Consider the following 25,002-nt stretch of genomic DNA (forward strand, 5'->3'; position numbering starts at 1 on the left):
AGTCAATTTACTTACAGAAGGATTTAAATTAATACTGGAACGTATTTGCACGAAAATTTTTGAAGTTCGAAAATCAATTTATTTATGGATGAATATTAATTAATGTTTGGAAAGTATTTATTTGAAAATTCTTGAAATGAAAAAGTCAATTTTCCCCAGGTCTCCTGTACCACAGCCATCCCATCTGCCGGGCATGCCACAGTCTGTGGATCAAAGGTACTGAAGCTAACTGTACTTATAAAAGATTTACTGTGGAATGACTTTGTACCAGTGGTGTAATTTTCACAGAATTTTGCTCCATGACACATGGAACAAAATTATGAATTTAAGATACAGCACATGACTAGATACAGAGGTCATATCTAACACAACTCACCCAGCACAAACTAAACTGTGATTCAACATAATGTACAGCTGAGGTCAATAGTTTCTTTACAGTGCCTTGCTGTCAGTGCTGTGACTTGTCTAAATGTAACAATTAGGACTGCATTTGGAAAGTCATTTATTGGAGAAATACAACTTTTTCAGCTTGACTTGAACCCTCTTCAGGTAAGAAGGTCCTGAAGTGGGTCCAGAAACTGACGCTGTTCTATGTACTGTTCCTTCCAATAAACAACTTTTTCAAATATTGGTATAATTCTTCCAGTTCCTTTACAATCTGTCATTACCAAGTCAAAACCTGAGATCTCACCTTTGTCGCCAGCAGTAATCAAGGGTGTTGGAACCTGGATTCTCATATAAGCAATGGAACTACTGATCTGACCATGACTGGGGAGAAAAAAAAAAAAAGGATCTTATTTCAAACTAGCAACAAACTAGCAGAAATCTTCTGCTCATGCAAAACTTTAAATAAAATACTGGAAGAATATAAATGAATCACTATAATTGCACAATTTATGCTTCAGCTTTTCATGATCCATCATGTTGAAGTAGCCTACCTGTGCATTCAATTGTGTACTGCTCAACACAGAAAATAAAATCAACACATTTCTAAGAAAACATGGTTATATAATGAATCTTGTAAGATTGGTCAATACTAGGAAGTGGTCTGAGGTGCTGTTGAGCCCAATTAAACCTCTGTAGGCAAGAGAGTGTTGGATGGAACCAGACAAGGTCTCTTAAAACCAAAGAAACTGCCATATTCAAATCCATCAACCAACCTGCAGGACAAAAAAAACATGGCTGCCTGATGCTAAATTGGTATTCTTTTCCCTTGAAATGCAATGAGTAATGAACAGAAAAGTTACTGGATAACTTAATTTCTTCAGTCTGATAACATTCTAATGTTTTTATTCTTGCTCCTGACAATTTTATTCAGCTTAGGAGAGATTTTTTGCACACTGGAGAGCTTAAATACAGCCTTCATTTACCCCATCAGTACAAGACGTCTCCCCTAAGCTCAATTAATCATCTCAATGTAGCATGATTAAATTAAAGAAAATGTCATTAGACTGAAGCATTTACACAACCAAATTATCAAGTAACTACTGTATATGTGTACACCTTCTTAGCAATAGTTATGAATTGTATTTGATTTTAATTGGAAATCTGTCATATATGAACACAGGCAGTATGTTGTGCCCTGTAATGTACATACAGATGCCTGACTGTAGCTAACTCAGGTGGAGTGCCAGATGAACTTGAACCTCACAGTCAATCCACCACTTTTATAGAAAAATTTAGTCTACAGAATTCAGGTATAAAGACTTTGCTGTTACAATGAAAGCTTATACAGTGTCAAATAAATCCCTAAGAATCTTCATCAAACAGTGAAAGCATCATCAACAATCACTCCTGTACTGTACATCACTGATCAAGGACAAAGTGAATTTCAATGCGCTGGACAACCAAATTTCAGTAACATTAACTTTTCATAACACACTATGGAATACATTTGGTTCCTACACAGGACATCGTATATTTCACACATCCATACATATAAAGGTGAGGGAGGTATACTGTATATCTACCTTCCCAGCTTAATCAGACAGAATGCTGTATAGAACTGATACGATAATTTGGTACTGGTTTTGCTGCAAATATGAAATCCTTTCAAGTTAACCCTTTCACTGTTCTAGACTCACTGAGGAAAACCATTGGATGCTTAGGGTTAATGTATCAAAAGGAAAACAAGAAAAATTTGAGTCAGCAATCAGTCTGATTTAACCCTTTCAGACTTCATAACAGCCCATGGGTGTTTATTCTGTCGATCCCTTAGCCTCAAAGGGTTAATAGAAATTTGGTTTTTATACCTTCCTAACTTTTAGAAGTATGGCTGTTAGTCTTTTATGAGCTCTACTTATATACATCTATACAGAAACATGACAACTGTAGACACATCAGGCATCAACATAAACTAAGGAACTCATCAGCATCAATAATCACAATCAGAAGACTCTATTCATAGTCGTAGCTTTTGTGGGTCCAAGTGTGAACAGTTGTGAATACAGTATTTAATATAAAATTCATAGCAGTTTTTCTCTTTTTGTTAAACCCTTAATCTGATGGTGTATTTCTAGATTATGTTCTTGCTATCTCCAAACAATATTACTCAGCTCAGGTGACCTTTGGAATTCAAGAGGCTAGAAATAGCCTTCAATAACTTTTTCACTGTAAGATATCTCCCTGAATCTCAATTAATTCATGAGGAGGAGGAAGCAACAACAAAATACAAAAATACATAATTGGACTGACACAGTGAAATTAGATCTGATGTTCACTGGCAAAATTGCAGTACAGTACTCTGTTTTGTCTTCCTTGTGAATTTGTATGGTAGGAAATTATAGAATATCTGTTACACATACAGATCAAGAAAATAATGTACTGTACTGCACATCTACTATGACTCCTCATAATTAACTGGTATATATAAATACCAGCAGCTGTTTTTCTCTACAGGCATATATTGACCATTCCATAATTTGTGTCATGCAATGCCTGTACATAATGCTGATGATGATTTGAAAATTAATGCTCTTCACAGGTTTGCATCTTTCAAAATGCTTATATAATGTGTTCTTGATTACTTTTGAGTCTCTGAGTCTGAGAGACAAACTCGTTAACATCTGTAATGTCTCAGTTTAATATGAAATCATCTACCACTATTACCAACTTTTTATATATTTCTAGTCAAAATCCCACTACAGTACTCTGTACATTGACTGATTCTTATTCAGGAGAAATATTCAAGTCAAGTGATATACAGTAACTGTTTTAGTCACAGACAGGCAGCACTATGAAGACTGGAGCTTCACATTTGTTGGCTTGTAATATTTTGTTGACTGAAGGTTTGCTAGCTTGATATTAGATGATAGTGCTACTGTCATACTTGAATTCACTTGAGGATCTCCCCTGAATAATACATTGTTTATGGCAATGAGGCACTTCCATTGTAAAATAAAAAATCAAAATACAGAACTTTTGTTTCTAAAAATAAACACTGTATTCTAAAAAAAATTTTCCACTTTCGAGAAATAACTATCTAATACCAGTAACTGTATAATAATTCACAAGGTAAGAAAAAGATCCTGTTAACTCTATCAAGGAGTCACTGAAATTTACAGTTATTTATATATCCAAAAACAGTTGCAGTAAGGTTGTCACCATCATATTCTGAAACCAGAGACTACAAAAGTGTACACAAGTCTTCAGTTTCTTACAGTTATTTACTCTGCTGTTGAATGTACTCTGTAAAATGGTGTGCAGACTTACCACATCTAATGCTCACAACTGTTCCATAAATGATACTCCAAAAGTGAGGGCATATATAAATCTCTGCAATCTCTGTTTAAAGAATACGACCCTAAGTCACTATACAGTATGATCGGATACCAAGTCTGCTAAGTGTTTGCCATACATTTGAACATATATATATATATATAGATATATATACTGTATATTTATATTCCTACTGCAGTATAAAGCAACAGCCATCATGAAACACATTCATACTATGAAACGGTTCAGACATTCACACCAGCAGCACATTTACATTATTTTATTCAATCATATGGCCAAGACAAAAGCAAGCTTGGTGTTTCATTGCCTTACACCTCATCAAAACTGTCTTTGGATACATACTGAATGACGACGTGAACAGCACCAGTAATAGTCACATTCATGCTTTCGTTTTACAAACTGGAATAACAGAAGACTATGTTACAAATAAATATCTTACTGCAGTAAAATTTCCATAAAACACCGACATTGTACCATATACATCTTAAAGTGAGCAGCAATAAGACAACCATTAAGACCAGCAAAGTCACAGTTACAATTCTCCCATCATTATAAAACAATGGAATTTTCACATTTACACATTAATATTTAAGCTACAACTGTAAAGTAACAGTCAATAGTTCCTTTACCTGCCTTTGAAGCTATGCAACTGAAAGAGATGCCATAGTTTACCTTCATGGCTCTATCTTGTTGGAATCTCATTTCAGTAAACCTGAATCCTAGGCATGTAATGGAACTATCGACTCTGACTCAACACTAAGGACTTTGCTGATGGATGAGTAGATTTTCAAGCTCATCAGCAGATCTCAGTAGGAATGCGGCAGACTCCCTGTATCCTGTGATCAGCTGTCTTACTGCCGCAACCTCTACTGCATTGAGAGTTGGTCGTGTGGGCTTAGCAGTCCCTTTCACACTCAGGTCTGTTGGTCCTGGGGGATGCAAAAGCAGTTATAGTATCTTGAGGCAATCAGAAGAGTCTAAACACAATAAATACTTGAAATAAGCCACCTAGTTTTACATTCTTTATTACCTATTAAGGCTACAGAAAAGTTCTGCAGATTAACTACTAAATATGTAAGGCAAACAGTACTATTTTGGAACATAGTCCTGCTTTATAATGAAGACTGCCTATACATGACTAAATAAATTATATCCACAACACCTGCACAGATCTGATTTTTTTGTAATTAATAAATAAATATATACATAAATAAAAAATTTTGGTTTCCAGAATTCTTCAGGAACTATACAAGTGTAGGTAACCCTGTTTTTATCCTAACCCTTTCAAAAGTAGTCACATTAATTAACTACAGTAGAAGTCCAATATTTCGGCATCCAATTCCCCGGCAAATCTGACATTTCGGCAGTTTTGAGAAATAGTCCCATTTACGAAAATCTCCGATCGTTCGGCAGATTCTCCGATTTTTTTCGTCAGCCTTGAAATTCTCCATGAGGCTCGCCAGCTAGCTACCCGCCTTTACCCGCCTTAGTGAGTGAGACAGTGAAAGTGATGGAATGAGTCTACCACTGCCATGAAGCTCAGAGGCTAGCTCTTTCTCCTATAGCATAAAGAGAGGACAAACATGTAGTGAGTCTAGCATGGGAAAGAGAATCTGTTTCGCCATTCTTCCGAGTTGTTGCCGTGCTGCTGCCGACTTCTCTTGATTCTTCTGTGTGCTTTGTGAACTTCGTACTGAAATACCTCTGAAATTACTATTCGAGTGTGCTGAGGACTTCTTCCAGCAGTAGCAGACTCCAATCAACCCCTTCTATTGTACATATGTAAATAAGGAACCTACTATAAGTTTAGGTAAGTGCATGTGAACTTGTAGGCCTACTGTACCATTACCTTTATATACAGTATGTTCACTAATTTCTTTATTTTTCATATTCATGTACAGTATAGTACTGTATTCATTACAGTATTGTACAGTATCAAACAGTATACAGTACTCTCTCCAAACACATTTGTAATGATATGAGTAATGATGATAGTGTTCACCGAAACATATAAGGTACTGAGTGGGTAGGGTTTTCGATAATTCGGCAATTTTGATATTTCGGCACTTGCCTGGTCCCATAGATGCCGAAAAATCGGACTTCTACTGTATGTCCTTTAAGCAGATTTCTTAGTTTTACGGATTATACAGGAAAACACACATGAAATTGTCGGCATACATTAACTTCAATGCCAAAACCAAATGTAATACAAGTGCCATTTTAGGCCAACAGAAATAATATCTGAGTACAGTTTGCAAAGTGTTCATTTAAACAATATCGTATTAAATTATGCTAGTTCATATTGGGCTCTCCCATATGACACAACAAGATGGATTACCATGCTGCTCAGATGTTATAAGAAAAAAAAATTCTTCCACAAAAAATAGGGAGTGCTGCTATTGGACACTCACCATTTGCCAACATAGGTGCAGAGGTAGTGGCCAAGAGAGGGGTGAGGCCTGGTTGGGTATGCACGGTTGATCCAGTTAATGTGGTCACTTTTTGAAAATTTTGTTGGAACGAAGACTGGTATACTGTTGAGCCATTCATAACTTTAGTATCTGATATAGGACGTTCCAGGGCTTTGGCCAGGGCTGACACATGTGCGGTATTGGATTCTGTCTTCACAACAGCGTCAATCATGCCTAAAGGTTTGTCTGGGGCAACCTGTGAAAGAAAAGATCTATGAGAATTTTGCAACTTCACTGTAAAAATCTGGCATGACATAAGGTCAAGAGTATACTTCTACGGTTGTTTGCTCTGCTGATTAAGGCAGCTTCCCCTGCATCTGTTCTTTACCAGTTTATTGCATCCTATGTCAAGTTAATACTATCTTTCATTTTACTGATATAAACTTTGTCAATATAAAAAGATAGAAATAACACAGAAGAGAACAATGATATTTAGTAAATAAAATACATAACTATAAGAGAGTTGAGGCAAAGCTTGCTTAACCAAAAAGAATATGGACCTTAGTTGTGGTACAGGTAAACAGTAAAAGCAAGAAGTATCATTACAGTATTTGATCCCCACAAGGCAGCCACCATATCATGATGTAGAGGTTTGAATGCCCAGTGATTCAGACCCTTTGCTGGGAAAGGGGGGAGAGTGCTCAATGGAATCTCTCTTCTTTGCCAGTTGGGTTGCTGGTGTGGGGCCAGCCTTTTCCCTTTTCATCTCCTCTCCTGTTTCTTACATTTTCTTTCATGCTATTCTCATGCCACAGATCTCTGTATGTCATACTTCATGTGTTCTGATCTGGACTTGATCCTTTCATGCCATATATGGGCTCTCTTTGTGCCTCAGACTGAGCTCTTCATGTCTAACACTTGATCTCCTCTTGCCTTGGATTACATGTATTCATGCCAAAGATGAGATTCTTTCATGCCACTAAGTGGATCTCTTCATGCCACAGACCAAATTTCTTCAAGCCAAGACCCAGATCTCTCCTTTCACTCAGTGGTAGCAGTAGTATGCCCATGGCATCGACAATCACGCCCTGTCAGCATGAAATTACCAAGGCCTGTCTGTATGTAGGTTAAATATACCAGATGCACTGTTGTCATGTCCCATTAACTATTCACATAGCACTTCTTGCTTAAGTGTCCCAGTCTACAGGATGCTCACTAACAGTATCTCTCCAGGTTTAGGACAAGAGATGTAGGGTATCTTCTCACTTCAGTGCCTGGTGAAGAGGTATGTATGAAGAGAGGAGCCACTTTCTCGTGTGTTGAGGAAGCGGGCTTCCTTGGCAAGCTGTAGTTGAACTGTATGCAATGCAGTTTTATAATGTCTTTGATACTTGTGTGTGAAGTTTCATGTGTGGAATTTAAGTTTTTACATTTGTTTTGATTTTCTTCTTGCTATGCAGCAGTAACGACCTTAAATGTAGGTTCAAGTATCATAATCAATCAGTCTCATGTAGAGTATGCCACTTCATTCCACTCCTTTGCAGGTCTCCTGATTAATGTTTTATTGTCACACAACCAGCACTACCTGGGGTTAGTGTTTCATTACAGTTCTTTATTGCCATCAGGTGTGCAGGGGTCTGATGTTAAGCCACTCAGCCCAGATATTAAAGCTGAAAGTGACCTGTAACTTGCTCCTGAGTAGCCTTATCTGAGCAGTACTCTCCAATCACCCCTCAGGGTTAAACCATCATGAACCACATGCAGCTGGAGTGCATTAGACCACCAGATGTATCATTATATAATAATAATAATAATAACAATAATAACAATCATCATCATCATCATCATCCAATCCTCTGTTGCCCCATGAGGAGGGTAAGAGCCTGGGGCTACACAAGTTGGTCCTGACATTTAAGACAAGAGTGACCAACCTCACTCATCCCTGAGTAGCATTACATGAGCAATAAACCCCAACCATCCCTTGGATATAAACCTGCACAGGCTCAATTTGACTGGGGTGCCTTACTTACCCAATAAACCACCAGATGCCATAATTTGGCTGTATGGTTACCACCCAGCATAGTAAATGGTTTCCTAGTGTAAAGGAAATCATTTTATAACAATAATAATAATAATAAAAATCATCATCATCATCATAATCATCATCTAACCCTGTGCTGCCCGATGAGGAACATAGGAGCCCAGGGCTAGGTAAGTTGGTCCAGACTTTTAAGATGAGAGTGACCAGCCTCACTCATCCCTGAGTGGCAGTATGCAAGCAATAAACCCCAACCACTTCTTGGATATGGAAACCTGCACAAGCTCAATCCGACTGGAGAGCCTTAATTACCCACTAAACCACCAGGCACCATAATTTGGTTATATGGTTACCACCCAGCATAGTAAATGGATTCCTGGTGTACAGGAAAGCATTTGGTTTGTCACTCAGTGTAGAGTCACCCACAGAAAGATGGAAGAAGAATGAATGAAAGAAAGAGACAGAAGAGGAAGGAAGGAAAAAAGGAAGAGAGGAATGGGCAGTCACCCGAGCAGCACTACAGAGTGAGTGGATCGTATGCACCCCCAACAACAACAACAATAATAATAATCCATCTATCCATCATCCAATCCTACGTTGCCCCATGAGGAGCATAGGACCCCGGGGCTAGGCAACTGGTCCTGACATTTAAGATGAGAGTGACCAACCTCACTCATCCGTGAGTGGCATAACGTGAGTAATAAACCCCAACCACCCCTTGGATATAAACCTTCACCGGCTTAATCCGATTGGAGCACAATAATTACCCACTAAACCACCAGGCGCCAAAATCTGGTTATATGGTTACCACCCAGCATAGTAAATAGTTTCCTGGTGTACAGGAAACCATTTGGCTTGTCACTCAGTGTAGAGTCACCCACAGGCAGAAGGAAGAGGAAAGAATGAAGGAATGAAAGAGAAGAGGGAGTGTAAAGTCACCCGTAGGCGAAGGACGAGGAAAGAATGAAGGAAAGATAGAAGACTGAAGGAAAGAAGGATGGAGGAGAGGACAGGGCAGACACCCGAGAGCAGCACTACATCGAGTGAGTGGATGGTGAGTGCCCCCACCTACCACAAAATAATAATAATAATAATAGTGAGACTTAGGCAGTAAAGGAAGAGGATATTCAAAGGTTCAAACATACAGAAATGACAATGATTAGGTGGATGTGCAGTGTGTCCCTGAGTGTGAGGCCTGGAGGGGCTAGCTTTGCAATGGAAGAGTTGAGAGGAAGGATGGGACTAGAGTGTAATGGTGTTGTGATGAGGAGGGGTAGATTGAGATGGTCTGGGCATGTGGAGAGGATGGAGGATGATAACTAGATGCAGAAAGTGAGAATTGTTAATGTTAGGGGTAGGGCTGCGAAAGGCAGACTGAAAAAGACCTGGGACGAGGTCATTGAGTGTGACCTCAGTGATAAGGAACTGAACAGGGAAGTTGCCATAGATCGAGCAGCATGGAAAGCTGGTACTAGCTGACCAAGGCCAACACATGCAAGCATGTTGGAGCCTTCAAAAACGAATGAACAAACGAATAATTATAATACAATAATAATAATCAATAACAGACCCTTATATCAATGATGCTTCTGTCCTAATGCACAGATATATCTTATGCACAGTAGTCCATTGTGTAAAACTCATCAAAAAGATGGAACTACAATGCATCTTATTAGATAATCTGTTTTCTTAATTAAAACATTAATACAGTACCGGTATATATTTTCTGTATGATGATTACATCCAGAAAAGCATTTCAGCATAAATATCCTAATATTTGATGAGTGAATCAGCAGTACAGGACACAGACAGGATAATAATACATGTTCAAAACTTTGTGGTTAAAGAAAACTAGCAAAGATAATAGGGGCATTATGAAAGGATGAAAACTACTAACAATGTTAAGTGCTTGACAAAATGAACATTCTATCAGCTTCATTAAATTATCTGGCATTACCAAGAGTAAAATTAAATAAACTGACTTCATAAAGAAAACACTAGATGAATAAATGTATATCCAGTATTAGATGAATATATCTGAAAGTAAGAAGCAGATAACAGTGTAGGAAGTGTTCACATGAAAGAGAACAAGGAAATGACAATAATCCAACACCTGATATGCCTGTATGATGTAACCGTATATATATGAATGATACAAAAGGAAAATAACAAAATAATCTGACACCTGATATGCTTGTATATGGCATAACTGTGGATGCTCATTAAGCTAAAGTTTGGTGAATCTGATCGTGTGAGATATTTTCAGTCACTATTCCCTCATACAGCATACAGTACAGTAACATTTTCTACAGAAATGTTTTCTAACTAGCATCCTGTGACAAAGTGTACGGTGTACCAGTAGCAGTTGCAGTTACAACATCAGGCTTTTCTCAACAAAAACCCTGCAGACTGCAGGCAGAAGATGCCCTCCACCTGCAGTCCACCATTCTCCTTTTGAGGGATAGGGAGGGGGCTGAGGTATGCTTGTTTAATTGGGGAACAGAGTCATATGGTTATATCAGTGCTGCCACAAGAAGGCGTCTCTCTCTCCAGCACCTGCATATGGTGTGATGCATGATGATGATGAAGATGCAGTTTTTATACCATGTCCTCCCCATTTGATGGTCTAAAGCAGTGTCCCTACTGAGAGAAGTTTGTTGAAGCTTGCACATTTTTACAACCTGACTCTCTTCCTAATGTAAACTAATGGCCCTTGGGTGAGATCATACCCTTCACCATTAAAACAACAGCGTGTGCTCCAACTAACTAGGCCACAGCAGCCATAACAATAAGTGATATTAAATAAATAACTGCAAGTTATATTACCTGAGCGGGAGGCTGAGGATTGAGTGGGTTTGGCTGAGCAATGGGTTCCAAGCCAAGTCTCATCCTCTTGGCATTCTGAGCTTCGTTTTCACATGCATTGGCCAAGATCTGTTCTGCTTGGATGCTGGTGAGGTGTGGTGGTGTTGGGCGTGAGGGCTGTGGGAAATAGTGGTTATTGATATACTGCATTAATAAAAATTAGCACTTAAATAAAATATCAGTTGTCACAAATTTCCCACAGCATTTACAATACTTAGCACTTAATCAATTAATACTATCAAAAGAATAATTTACAATCATTAGTTTTCCCATAAGACTGTATTGTAGAGTGAGGCAATAGGCAGGATGAGGGTGGGGAAGGCAGCAGGTGTGTCTGGGTTGACTGCCGAAATGTTGAAGGCCTCAGGCGATATAGGGGTGAGTTTAGTCACTGACCTGATAAATAGGATTATTTATGAGTGTGTTGTCCCAGATGATTGGCTGAAGAGTGTAATTGTAAATGTGTATAAAGGGAAGGGTGATGCCCTGGAAAGAGGGAATTATAGAGGTATAAAGCTTTTAGATCAGATAATGAAGGTAATGGAGAGAGTTTTAGAAGGTATGATTAGAGAAAGAGTGAATATTGATGAGATGCAGTTTGGGTTTATGCCAGGTAGGGGGACCACTGATGCCATATTCATTGTTCGACAGCTTCAGGAAAAATATATTGGTAGGAGAAGGGATCTTTATTTTGTTTTTGTTGATTTGGAAAAGGCCTTTGACAGAGTCCCTAGAGAGGTGGTGAAGTGGGCAATGAGAAAGCTTGGCTTGGAGGAGTGGCTGGTTAGGGTGGTTATGGCCATGTATGTGGGTGCTCACACCCAGGTGAGAGTGAATGGAGATTTGAGTGATGAGTTTTCCGTGAATGTTGGTGTGCATCAGGGGTCAGTCTTGAGTCCCATGTTGTTTATCATGGTACTTGAAGCCCTTTCACGTGACTTTAGAAACGGACTCCAGTGGGAGTTGTTGTATGCTGATGATTTGGTGTTGATTGCAGAGAATGAAAGGGAGGCGGAGGAAAGGTTTAGGAAGTGGAGAGATGGTATGGGGCAAAAGGGTTTAAGGGTAAATGCAGATAAAACAAAAGTGATGATATCTAGGGTTGGTGGCGGTACTGTCAAAGACGAGGGAGAGTGGCCATGTGCAGTTTGCCACAAGGGCGTGGGAAGTAATTCCATCTTGTGCGGTGTGTGTGATAAATGGGTGCATAAGAGATGTAGTGGTATCAGAGGTAGACTGCCAGATAATGCTGATTTTATGTGTACGGCGTGCCGGGGTGAGCAGGTGGAGATCGTCAGACGTGAAAGAATTGAACTTGCTGGTGAATCTCTTGAGTGTGTGGAAGAGTTTTGTTATTTAGGAGACATGTTGTGTGCTGGAGGTGGGGCTGGAGCTAGCTCTGTGGCTAGGGTGAGAAGTGGTTGGAAGAAGTTCAGGGAGCTCTTGCCTCTCCTGACATTGAGGGGGCTCTCCCTACGTGCTAAGGGGTCTTTGTATGCAGCGTGTGTTAGGAGTGTAATGCTGTATGGCAGTGAGACCTGGGCAGTGAAGGAGGAAGACATTCGCCGGCTCAGACGTACAGAAATGACAATGATTAGGTGGATGTGCAGTGCGTCCCTGCGTCCAAGGCCTGGAGGGGCTGGGTTTACAATGGAAGAGTTGAGAGGTAGGATGGGACTGGAGTGTATTGGTGTTGTGATGAGGAGAGGTAGATTGAGGTGGTTTGGACATGTGGAGAGGATGGGGGATGATAGTTGGGTGAGGAAGGTGAGAAGTGTTAATATTGGGGGTGGGGTTATGAGGGGTAGACCGAGAAAGACATGGGACGAGGTCATTAAGTGTGACCTTAGGGTTAAGGGACTGAACAGGGAGGCTGCAATGGATCGTGCAGCATGGAGAGCCGCCATTAGGTGACCAAGGCCGACACATGCAAGCATGTTGGAGCCTTTAAAAAACGAAAACGTAAGCAGTGTTACACCGATAAAACATCAGTGCAATGGAAGGTGTAACATACAGCATGTGTGTGTGTGCAGTGATTAAGAAGTGGGACAACAATTAAAAAAACACAGCATCATATCAAATCTACAGTATTCCAATAACTTCTTCATTATGGTGTCTTATTTTAAGGTCAAAACCAGGCAATTTATTCAGCTGAGGAGAGGCCCCCCCCCATCTCAATGAAGGGGTTAATAATAGCTAATATGTATTTAATCATCAGGTCTGGAAAATTACCTCTAAGCTAAATAAAGTAATGTGGGAATGACAAGAATAAACTGAATAATTATTTCATTGCAGTGGAGGGATTATCTTTTTGCTACCATGGACACACTTTAGTCATTTACTCAGGTTAACACTACACATTACAGAGAACAGTACTCTACTGTATCAGCTATCATAGCAGTCAAGAGTATCTGATAATGTGAACTACAGTACATTGTACTGAAGAAGACTGATATACTTTATGGCTGCATTATATTCTGCACTAGTGGTAATATCAACAAATACCATATGTCCTTCCCCATCATCTTAGACCATTCATGGTAGGGTAAAAAGTACTGCCTAAGAGCTGTACCTCCTGCATACTGATGAGACAATTAAAATAGTGGAGTGGAGACAGGAAACTCCCATTTTTAGAAGCAGGAGTATCTAGGGCCCAGGCTGTCTTTAAGTAACTCGCTAAGGTTTTTTGGCAACAAGGTCCTCAACTCCAGTTTTTTGGAAACGAGGTGCTCACCTCCCATGAAACTTAGTGGACCTCATATCAAGGCCTGATGTTTCTGCATCATGCATTTTTGTACTTGTTTATCTTGGTATAGGAATGTGGTGATGCCATTTGACAAGTATTTTCGTTTGAAGGAGCCCTGTATCTCTCATGGCACTGGTACGGATGAGATGTCATCTTGGATTTTCTTCCCCCTCCACGTAGTATAGCCAGAGATCAAATCTGAGCATAGACCTGGCTACTGACAACTTTAATCTGTCTTGAAACTAAAAAGGTTCCCTGTCATCTATACTCTTTTCAACCTACCGTCTCCCAGCCATTGGAGTCCCGTGTTCTCTTGTTCCTTCGACAGCTCTTAAGATAAGTGCGAATCCTCTTGCGAGTTCGTTCAGCAAACTCTGGGAACTGTCTTGCACAGGCATCAATAATAGCCTGTATCTTTTCCTTGGGCTGCTTACTGATGGGCACCATGCGATCCAGGTTCTCATCCACAAACAGGCGAACAAACATCTACATAACACAAAAGAAATACATACAGGTATTAGAGGATAAAATGGTATGGAAGTGAATACAGTGATGCATTTGCAGTCAAACAAACTGATTAATTCTGCCTTGTGTAGTGTCTTCAACAAGTATTATTAACACCAGCAGTTAAATGCAAGACAACCCAGCACAAATACAAGTAATCACTGGAAAGAATATCATGATAATCTGCTGTAATCCCATGCAGAACTGAAGGTAGTGATAAGTCTTGCAATAGCTTCTGAATGAGGGTTCGTGTTGTCTTCAAGAGTACTGTTGAAAAAAGTTCATTTGCAGGTACTGCTCTTTTCAAGAGCTCATTCACAGTGTGATGTGCAGTTCATTAACATTTACTAACACTTTAATGCAGGATATAATTTTAGTTCTATGCCTTACAACAACAAATAGTTTTCTGGACTAAAAATTTCTATCATTTACATCAACTGTAATTTAAACTAAATACTCACATTAAAAGCTTTTAGACGCTCTGGGTCATACTGTGCATCAATCTTGTCATCATCATCATTATCATCTGCATCATCATCCTCTTCATCCTTATTACCATTACTGGAAGTGTCTTCAGCATTGCTAGCTGTGTCTAAAGGTGTTGCGGTTGCAGCTCGCTCACTTCCTGATGGTGATGGACATGGACTCTGGAATATAAACAAGCACTGGTTTGGGTAAAAGACATTACAGCTCGTATTCTTGCTGGTTAAGCAGGCTTCCTAACATCTTTGTGATATATTTTTGGATATGGGTGGTTATTATCCTCTTGTAATTTATTTATACAGGGTAAAGTGGTATTCGAAGGCTTTATATCGCACAGAAAAGGACAATAAGGTATAAAAAATAAAATAAATCACTTAAGGTGTTAGGGATCTTCCATAACTGACATGAAATCAAGCCTAAAAGGCATATTCTAAGTGGCTCTGGAGATTTTGTAAAACCTTTTCCTTAAAAATTCATTTTGCATATTACACCTCTGCATCCTCTTTTGTTACTGATGCAAACTATATTGCACTGTAAAAATAAAAGTCAATGTGTAGCTAATATCCAAATAAAGTGCTAATGGAAGAGGTGCTATAAAGTTTACTATGCCACCTAAATTACAGTACCCTAGTCAGTCCCATACTACCTCTTGTAAGGTGTAGAGGTCCAGGGTTAAAAGCTACCAAAGCTTGGACCATTACACAGCCGCATTACATGACTGAAAATATTCTGCCTCTTGCAACTCAGACCATACATGCAGTGCCTGACCTATGTCCCCCAACTAACACTTACCCCCAAAGGATTCAATGGTGCAAGAAAAAGACAAAGGGCATCTTTGATAGCTGCATTCACCTCTACAAAATGACGCAGGGCCATCCAAAGTTTCCACCCTGTCTAAAACCTGGTCCAGGTGGAGGTCCACAACTGAGCAAAATTTAGTTTTCCTTGGTTAAAAAATATGACAACAAGTGGGTTGGCAGAGGGTTAGTGCCCGTGCCTGTAAATCAAATACCTCAAAGACAAATGGTCACCCCTTGCAGAATTATGATGTCTGGCTACTGATAGACAGATAGAAAAAAATAATACATCATGGTATTCCCCCCCTAGGGGATCCCCCCCATACAAAAGAGGGAGTCCTAACCTGCTTAAAATCTGGTCTGGGTGGTCTATCGCTAAACAAAACTTCATTTTCCTAGGTAAAAAAAAAAAAACTATGACAATGGACACCAGGATTGCCTGGGATCTCTGGGGCCAGCCACTCCCATCATGGAGGACAGCCCTCATTGGTCCAGTTCTGCTTAAAACTTGGTATGGTTGGAGGTCTACCACCATGCAAAGTATAGTGATCCTAGGGGAAATAACTATGGCATTGTTCCCCCACCACCACCAGGGGTGGAGGAGTCCTACCCTCCTTAAAACTTGGTCCAGGTAAAGGTCTTCCACTGTGCAAAATATTGTATTTCTAAGTAAAAACTATGGCCATGCATACCAACGCTGTCCATGAACCACTGAGAGCTGCTCCCCCATGGGGGTCAACTTTTGGGAATTTCACCCAACCTAAAACTTGGTTCAGATGGAAGTCTGCCCCTATGCATATTTTGTTTGTAGGCAAAAGACTATGGGGATGCATCACAGTGTTAGCAGCAACTCCCAAAGTGCTGACCCTCCCTTGGGGGGGTGAGGCATTGGTGATAACACCCAACCTAAAGTTGCCCCAGGCGAGGTCTATCCCTAAAAAATTTCGTTTTCATGACTCATGCCTCATAAAGCTTGAATTCCATTCTTCAAAAGAGTACAGTAACTTAGTGTGGGAATATGTGAGTGAAACAGAGAAAAGCACAGCATTTGGTCACCCTTAAGGATGCAGCAAAAAGGGTTATGTTAAAAAAAATGTCAGATTATGTAGTAAAACCTTCCGTGTGGGTGTGTGTGTTCTTACCTAATTGTTCTTACCTAATTGCATCTTTACAGGAATGAGTCAAGCTCGTACTGTCCCGTGTCTTAAACCATATTTATTGTACATATTCTTACAATTGTGAATTGTTTTGGCACACATTATTTCATTCGGTAGTGCATTCCACTTATCAACTGCTCTATTTGGGAAACTAAATTTCCTTACGTCTTTATCACCTCTCTTCTTATGCAGTTTTTTCCAGTGTCCTCTTGCTGATGCTTCCCCATAGGTTAAGTAATCATTTATGTCTATTTTCTCCTTCCCTAATATGCATCTATATAGCATAATCATGTCACCTCTTTTCCTTCTCTCCTGTAGTGTTGGTAGATTCAGTTTATTTTGTCTTTCTTCGTAGCTTAGATCCCTTAAGCTTGGTACCCATCTTGTAGTGGCCCTTTGAACTTTTTCAATCTTGTCTATGTGTTTTTTGAGATAAGGACTCCAGACTACTGATGCATACTCCAGGGTTGGTCTGATGAATGATGTCATTATCTTTCTTAGCATGTCTTCATTTATGTATGTGAATGCTATTCTCATATTTGCAAGCAGTGTATACATGCTCCGTACCTTCTCACTGATGTGGTCAGCCGGAGACAGTCTGTTATTGATAATCACATCTAGGTCCTTCTCTCTTTCTGATGTGCGTGGGGTTTTATTTCCTAACGTATAATCCCAATCAGATCTTTTTCCACTTTTACCAAACTTGATTACATGGCGAATGAATTTGGGACAGTGTGTAGGAGGAGGAAGCTGAAAGTTAATGTAAACAAAAGTAAAGTTATGGTGTTTGAGAGGAATGAAGTCACAGAGTGTGCAGTGAGGTTGGATGGTGAGGATATGGAGAATGTGAGTGCATTCAAGTACTTGGGTAGTGTGATGAGTAAGGATGGAACTTTGGGGGATGAAGTACGTGAAAGGGTACAGCAGGGAAGAAAGGTTGTTGGTACACTGAAAGCAGTGATGAGAAATAGGGAAGTGCGTATGGAAATTAAGAAGTCACTGCATGATGGTATTGTGATCCCTACCCTGACGTATGGAAGCGAGGCGTGGACCTTGCAAGAGGGGAACAAGTCAAGAGTGAGAGCACTGGAAATGAGTTACTTGAGAGGAGCATGTGGAGTGACGTGGAGGGACAGGTTGACGAATGAAGAAGTGAAGGAACGTTGTGGGGTGGATGTGGTTGAAAAGATTAGGAGAAATACACTGAGGTGGTTTGGACATGTGGAGAGAATGGAGAATGAAAGACTGACTAAGAGGGTGTATGTAGGTGAGGTGGAGGGAGGGAGAGGGAGGGGTAGACCGAGGATGAGGTGGAGGGATGGAGTTGAGAGGTATATGAGGGAGGGGGGGGGTGAGTTGGGGGGAGGGGAGTCAAATGGTGGGTGACAGAGTGACTTGGAGGCGTTTTGTCTGCGGCCACCCTTTGCGGGATTAGGGCGTCGGGCTATAGATAGATAGATAGATAGATAGATAGATAGATTACATGGCACTTGTCCACATTGAATTCCATTTGCCATGTATTACTCCATTCATGAAGTTTATTTAATTCTTCTTGTAGCTCTTTACAAGAGTCTATGTTAGTAAATCTACTTTGTATTTTTGCATCATCTGCAAACATATTTAGATACTGTAGCTTTCATTTCCAGTGTTACTGTCTATATCATTTATATACACTAAAAACATGATTGGTGCCAGCACTAAGCCCTGTGGTAATCCACTGGTTAGTGATACTGGTCAGCAGTTGAGTGGATTTTGTCTATTCCCTTTCTTGAATAAGGGAACAATGTTTGCTTTCTGCCAAATATCAGGTAGTTTACCTTGACTCATGGATCTCTTGAAAATTAAAAATAATGGTTTACTTAACTCCTTCGCACGTTCACGTAGTACCTAACATGAAATTTCATCAGGACCATTTGCTTTTCCTTTGTCTAATTTACTTAGCTCCTACTGTATTACTTTTTCTGATGTTTGTATATCTGGTAGTATGTGTGGGCATGCATGTTCCACATAATCCCTCTCTGAAAGCAGTGTTGAGAAATAGGGAGGTGAGTATGGAAGTTAAGAAGTCACTGCATGATAGTATTGTGATCCCTACCCTGAAGTATGGAAGCGAGGCATGGACCTTGCAAGAGGGGAACAAGTCAAGAGTGAGAGCACTGGAAATGAGTTACTTGAGAGGAGCGTGTGGAGTGACGTGGAGGGACAGATTGACGAATGAAGAAGTGAAGGAACGCTGTGGGGTGGATGTGGATGTGGTTGAGAAGATTAGGAGAAATACACTGAGGTGGTTTGGACATGTGAAGAGAATGGAGAATGAAAGACTGACTAAGAGGGGGTATGTAGGTGAGGTGGAGGGAGGGAGAGGGAGAGGTAGACCGAGGATGAGGTGGAGGGAGGGAGAGGGAGAGGTAGACCGAGGATGAGGTGGAGGGATGGCGTTGAGAGGTATATGAGGGAGCGGGGGGTGAGTTGGGGGGACGGTAGTCAAATGGTGGGTGACAGAGCGACTTGGAGGCGTTTTGTCTGTGGCCACCCTTTGCGGGATTAGGGCGTCGGGCTATACATAGATAGATAGAAAAACTTATTGGAATTTCTTGTTTAGTGCTTCACAAATATCCTTCTCTTGTGTAAAGGTGATTCCCTCATCCGTAATGGACTGTATTTTATCTTTTACTTTGGTTTTGCTTCTAATGTAGCTGTAAAATAGCTTTGGTTGATCACTACTTTTACTTATGATTGTCACGAGTTGGTGCAATCATATACTGTATTTAAATAAACTCATGACATTAAACTTTGGTGGGAAACCGCGAATTCTAGTGGAATCCCAGTATGTATCACTCAGTCAACCGCCATGTATTCACCCGATCGGGAGTGTCTTCAGAACCATTTTTCACTGTTTCATAAGTGATTGTCTTTGTGCATGACATTAGCACCTCCGCTGAGTTATTTGTTATGGGCGTGTTTCGCTCATTCTAGCCGTTAGCAAGTGCGGTTCGACACTCGCCTCTCTCTCACGATTTGAACTCAGTCAGGATTTGAGCGCCGTGGAAGTAGGTCCAATTGGGCCAGAGCAGCGTGTGTGGCAACGTCCTTCCTCAGCTGATGCCCAGTTCCTGCTGCCGCCGTTGTCCAGTTCCTGAATTCCCACCTAGCGTGATTTGGCGAGAGGTTCAGTGAGGCAACGTCCATCCTCAGCAATGACACCCAGTTCCCGCTTAGCCCACTCTCTAACCAGTATTTCTTTTCGTATATTCCTAGGTTTAAGAGTTTAGCTTTTGAGTGAGCGTGTTTTCCTTATTTTTGAATTCATAATGAAACGTGTAACGTAAATTTATTTCATTGTAATCAATAAATTTACAGTTCTTTTCTTTTGAGCTTTTTGTAATGTAAACTCGTGTTTTATTTCTCCACAAGCTTATTTCATTTATAGCTCCTAGTTTGCATAAACACTTCGCATTATTCATAACTGGTACTTAGGCCAGTCCATTTGTAATAAGCTTAAAATCCGTTGTGCAACCAGGAGTTAATTGCACCAGCAAGAACCCGTTTATCATTAATAGCATTAGTTACTGATTGTCAGGGGTGGAGTCACTTTCTCCAGAGGCCAACAGTACTAATAAACAGCACGTGTGAATAATTAGTCCCTGCTGTGTACTGTTGAGAAAGTTTATAAATTCTCGTCCTTAGAGAATCGGCGAAGTAAGCCAGCATAAAGTAATCATTGCTTGATTTCCCAAGTCAGTTCTTTGTCCTTGTTCTCAATTATCATTGAATATTATTCTTTAATTTTGCATATTTCTAAAAACCCCGTGATAATGATATCCTCAAACTGTTTTTGGGCTTCCCTCCTTATTCTTGTATAATCGTTTCTTGCCTGTTTGTAATTATTATATGCCCTTTCACTATTGTGTCTTCTGTATCTATTCCACAACAATACTCTTTTTTCCTTTGATATTTTACATTCTGTATTGAACCATTTCTTTATTTTCTTTTCTGCTTCTTTGTGCTGTGGGATGTACTTCTGGACTCCTATTTCATAAAGTTCACAAAATTTTATATATATATATATATATATATATATAGTGTGTGTGTGTGTGTGTGTGTGTGTGTGCGCACGCACGCGCGCATGCATGCATATACTGTATATATATATATATATACCGTATATATATATATATATATATATATATATATATATATATATATATATACAGTAACCCCTCCAATATCCGGATCAATAGAGCCATAGGCAGGTCCGGATAGTGGTCCTGTCCGGATATTGGGCCCCAGCTTATGGACTAGTACTTACGGACCCTAACTCTGAAAAACACCTATACAACTCCCTCTGGACATGCATAGCACCTATTTAAGACCCAAATCACACCAATAAGGGACATAAAAGACTGAAATAAATGCAAAAGAACCATAAAATGAGGTTTTAGAGGTGAGTTTATACAATATTAAACATTCTGGGTACTTACAAGTCCCTTGGTCTTGGACTGGTTTGAACCGCCAGTTTGCAGTCCACAGTTAATCCTCTGCACTCTAAATTCTAATTTCTTAACACTGCACAACACTGTAAATTCCTGTGTGTTCTAGTGGCAAGGTATTGCAGTTTATTCACTGTTTATTCACAAAAAACAAGCACCTGTGGCTTGCATTGTTATGAGTATCTGCTCTCCATCGGAGTTAAGCTGTGACTGTTGATGTTGGTGGGGTAACAGAGTTGCCAGATCGCAACAGCCACATTACCAATCTCCTCAACTTTCATTGTCAAATATAACTTTTCATTACCAAATTCGTAAAGCTAGCATATATTCTTCACTAATTATATATACAAGTGGAAATACATGTAATCACTCTCCTTATAACTAACACCATGTTGATTATTTTCACACTATGTAGGGTAGCAGATTAATCAGAGAGAGCAAACAATCCACCATCTCCATCCTGTGTATCCTCATACATGTGAAAAATCCATTTGGTAATGCATTATTCTAATGCATTACCAAACGAATTTTTCATTACCAAATTGGCCCACACTTGGTAATGAAAAATACCAAATGGCAACCTGACAGGGGAGGGGGGAGGGGGAGGAAGGAAGGGGAGAAGGGACCATGGTGTAACAGCTGTTTGGCGCCAGGCGGGAATTTCAAATTATGGGAGGGAAAAAAGTCAGATTTTTTTCAAATTTTTTGCAGTTTTTGGCCCATTTTGGGAATATTGGATCCCAGGAGGATTATGTCCGGTTAGTGGGGATGTTCGGATATTGGGCGTTCGGATATTAGAGGGATTACTGTATATATATGGATATATAAATGCACATATATATGCATACATCTATCTATCTTTATATATATATATATATATATATGGAGCCTCTGTGGTACAGTGGTAAAGTGTGCGTTTGCGTACACTGAAGAACGAGGGGTCGTGCCCCGCCAGAGTAATAAACTTTGGGAGCATTCTTCTGGCCACGTACTGCTTGGCGGACATAAGGGGTGCTGTGGTTGAACTAGTGTCGCATACTATAAAGTATGCTTGCACCCAGTCGGCTCGCGAGGGCCGATTACATTTGGTTCACAGACTACACATACATCCGAAGCCACTCAAACACTACAAATACACTTACAAGCACTTCTCACCCTTCATACAATCTCTACCAGACAGCCTATGCCACTTGGTAGAGATACATTGTCTGTATCGTCCCCACTTCGGTCGGGATAGGCCGGTCCTGCAGTGGACACTCAAACGGCTGATGATATATATATATATATATATATATAAATTAACGCTTGCGTGTCACAAGTATCAGTTCAGGCTCCATCCCCAGTTCATATAAATGATCTCTTATCTGTCACCCATAATCCCATCCATTCATAGACTGATGACTCAACACTTCACAGTTGGTTCACACTTAAACACCCATTCACAAAGTTTAATATCTCTAACTCACACCTCAGTACAGCCATCTCCATAAATCAAGACTTATCTAGGATCAAAGATTGGGGACAAAATTATCTTGTCTCATTAAATGCTAGTAAAACCAAATACAGACAATTTACTAATCGACAGATATTGCCAGATTCCTATATTACCTTCAATGTTACTAATATCTGTAACTCCAAAAGTTGTGAAATTCTCGGTGTTTCACTTAACAATGCCCTCAGCTGGACCTCTCATGTCAGATCACTTGCTAAAACCGCCTCAAAGAAACTTGGATCATTGTTTAGCGCTCGTAGCTTCTTCACTGACGAGAAGTTAGCTGTAGTTTATAAGAGTCATGTGTGCTCTCTGCTGGAATGTTGCTCTCCCTTGTGGAATGGATGTGGGGAGGTTGCACTAAAACAACTAGACAAAATTCAGAACAAAGCTGTTAGAATTATTAATAACCCTGCCCTGCTATTACAAACAAACTACCTCCCCTGTAGGTAAGAAGGAAAGTTGCCTCCCTTGCATTATTTTACAGATACTTTTATGGCAAATGCTCAGAAGTTGCATCCATTGTACCACCTCTCCAAGCCTTTCCCTGTGCTACACGGGCATCTGGCAGTGCTCATGACTGGAATGTCACACTGCCATAGTGCAGAACTTCCGCCTATCAGAAACCTTTTATTTCCTGAACTGCATCTCTTTGGAACTCGCTTCCCCAGAGTTGTTTCCCCGAAACTTCAATCTACAGCTGTTCAAGTCCAACTGTTACAGATTATTTATGAATGAAGGAAACCAGTAATCTGATGTATGGATTATTATTATTTTTTAATTCATTTTGTTTTTCCTTCCTCTGTTCCGTTACTTGATATATATATATATAAAACAACTACCATAACTTTATCCATAGAACTGGTGGCTCTGGGCAATCGGTATATAAGCTTTATATGTTGCTGGAAAACCTGAACAATTTTTCTGTAATTTAATGTATTGTGGACTTCTATCTATCTATCTATCTATTGCCAGATGCCTCAATCCCGTTCGGGGTGGCCACAAACAAATCGCCTCCACGTCGCCCCGTCCCCCGCCATTTCACTGCCCTGCTCCCAACTCACACCCCCCTCTCTTATATACCTCTCCACCCCATCCCTCCATCTCATCCTCGGCCTCCCCCTCCCTCTCCCCTCCTCCACCTCACTCACATACAGTACACTGTCTTCGTCTGTCTTTCACCCTCCATCCTCTCCACATGGCCAAACCACCTCAGTGTATTCCTCCTAACGCTTCCAATCACATCCACATCCACACCACAATACTCCTTTATATCCTCATTTGTCAGCCAGTCTTTCCATGTGACTCCCCAGGCTCCTCTTAAATAACTCATTTCCACTGCTCTCACTCTTGACTTATGTCCTTCCAACAACGTCCATGGTATCACAATACTGTCATGTAGTAACTTTTTCACTTCCATGCTCACTTCCCTGTTTCTTATCACTGCTTTCAATGAACCAGCAACCTTTCTTCCATGCTGTACCCTTTCAAGCACTTCACCCTCCAAACCTCCATCCTTACTCATCACACTATCCAAGTACTGTACTTAAACGTACTCACATTTTCCAATTCCTCACCATCCATACGTTAAAGTTGGTATCACAATACTGTCATGTAGTAACTTTTTCACTTCCATGCTCACTTCCCTCTTTCTTATCACTGCTTTCAAGGAACCAGCAACCTTTCTTCCCTGCTGTACCCTTTCAAGCACTTCACCCTCCAAACCTCCATTCTTATTCATCACACTACCCAAGTACAGTACTTAAACGTACTCACATATTCCAATTCCTCACCATCCAACCTCGCTATACATTCACTGACTTCACCTCTCTCAAAGACCATCACTTTACTTTTCCCTACATTCACCTTTACAACGGATTCCATTTCTTACACACTCTCCCAAACTCATCCTGCAAGCCTTGCAGCTCCCCTTCGTCTTGTGGACTTAACAGCTAAAAAAAATAAAAAAATGTAAAAAAAATAGAAATACTGATGGCTCAGTGCATGTCTAAATTATTATAAAATGTTATTAAAATGGAATGCATCAAGTCAGATACGAGTATTTCAAAAAAAGAGGCATAAACGTACTCTGCGCTGAGTGTCTGACCGGGTAAGGCCAAGAGGCTGCTGCTGGTATGGTGTCCACTCAGAGCGACTCCTCAACTCCACTTTCCGTTCCATCTCGGCTGTGAAAGAACATACGTAATTAATTCCTTTCATCCATGGAGGCCCTTATAACCTGAACAGTATCATGCAGTAGTAGCAACAAGAATTATGAGGT

General features: G+C 40.2%; 1 protein-coding gene across 1 annotated transcript in view; it reads right to left on the reverse strand.

The window, feature by feature from the left end:
• Positions 1–4,494: 4,494 nt before the first annotated feature.
• Positions 4,495–25,002, reverse strand: part of LOC145403964 (uncharacterized) — an 81,346-nt gene continuing 60,838 nt past the window's right edge. Inside the window, exons 3-8 of the mRNA XM_080275564.1 lie at positions 24,810–24,907; positions 14,764–14,949; positions 14,081–14,284; positions 11,014–11,169; positions 6,150–6,405; positions 4,495–4,667 (exon numbers count right to left, since the gene is read on the reverse strand). Of these exons, the coding sequence (XP_080131690.1) occupies positions 4,495–4,667; positions 6,150–6,405; positions 11,014–11,169; positions 14,081–14,284; positions 14,764–14,949; positions 24,810–24,907 (1,073 nt within the window). The remainder of the gene's footprint in view (positions 4,668–6,149; positions 6,406–11,013; positions 11,170–14,080; positions 14,285–14,763; positions 14,950–24,809; positions 24,908–25,002) is intronic.

Source organism: Coenobita brevimanus, chromosome 62, assembly GCF_032717465.1.
Source record: "Coenobita brevimanus isolate Jiangsu-jjx chromosome 62, ASM3271746v2, whole genome shotgun sequence".
Lineage (NCBI taxonomy): Eukaryota > Metazoa > Arthropoda > Malacostraca > Decapoda > Coenobitidae > Coenobita > Coenobita brevimanus.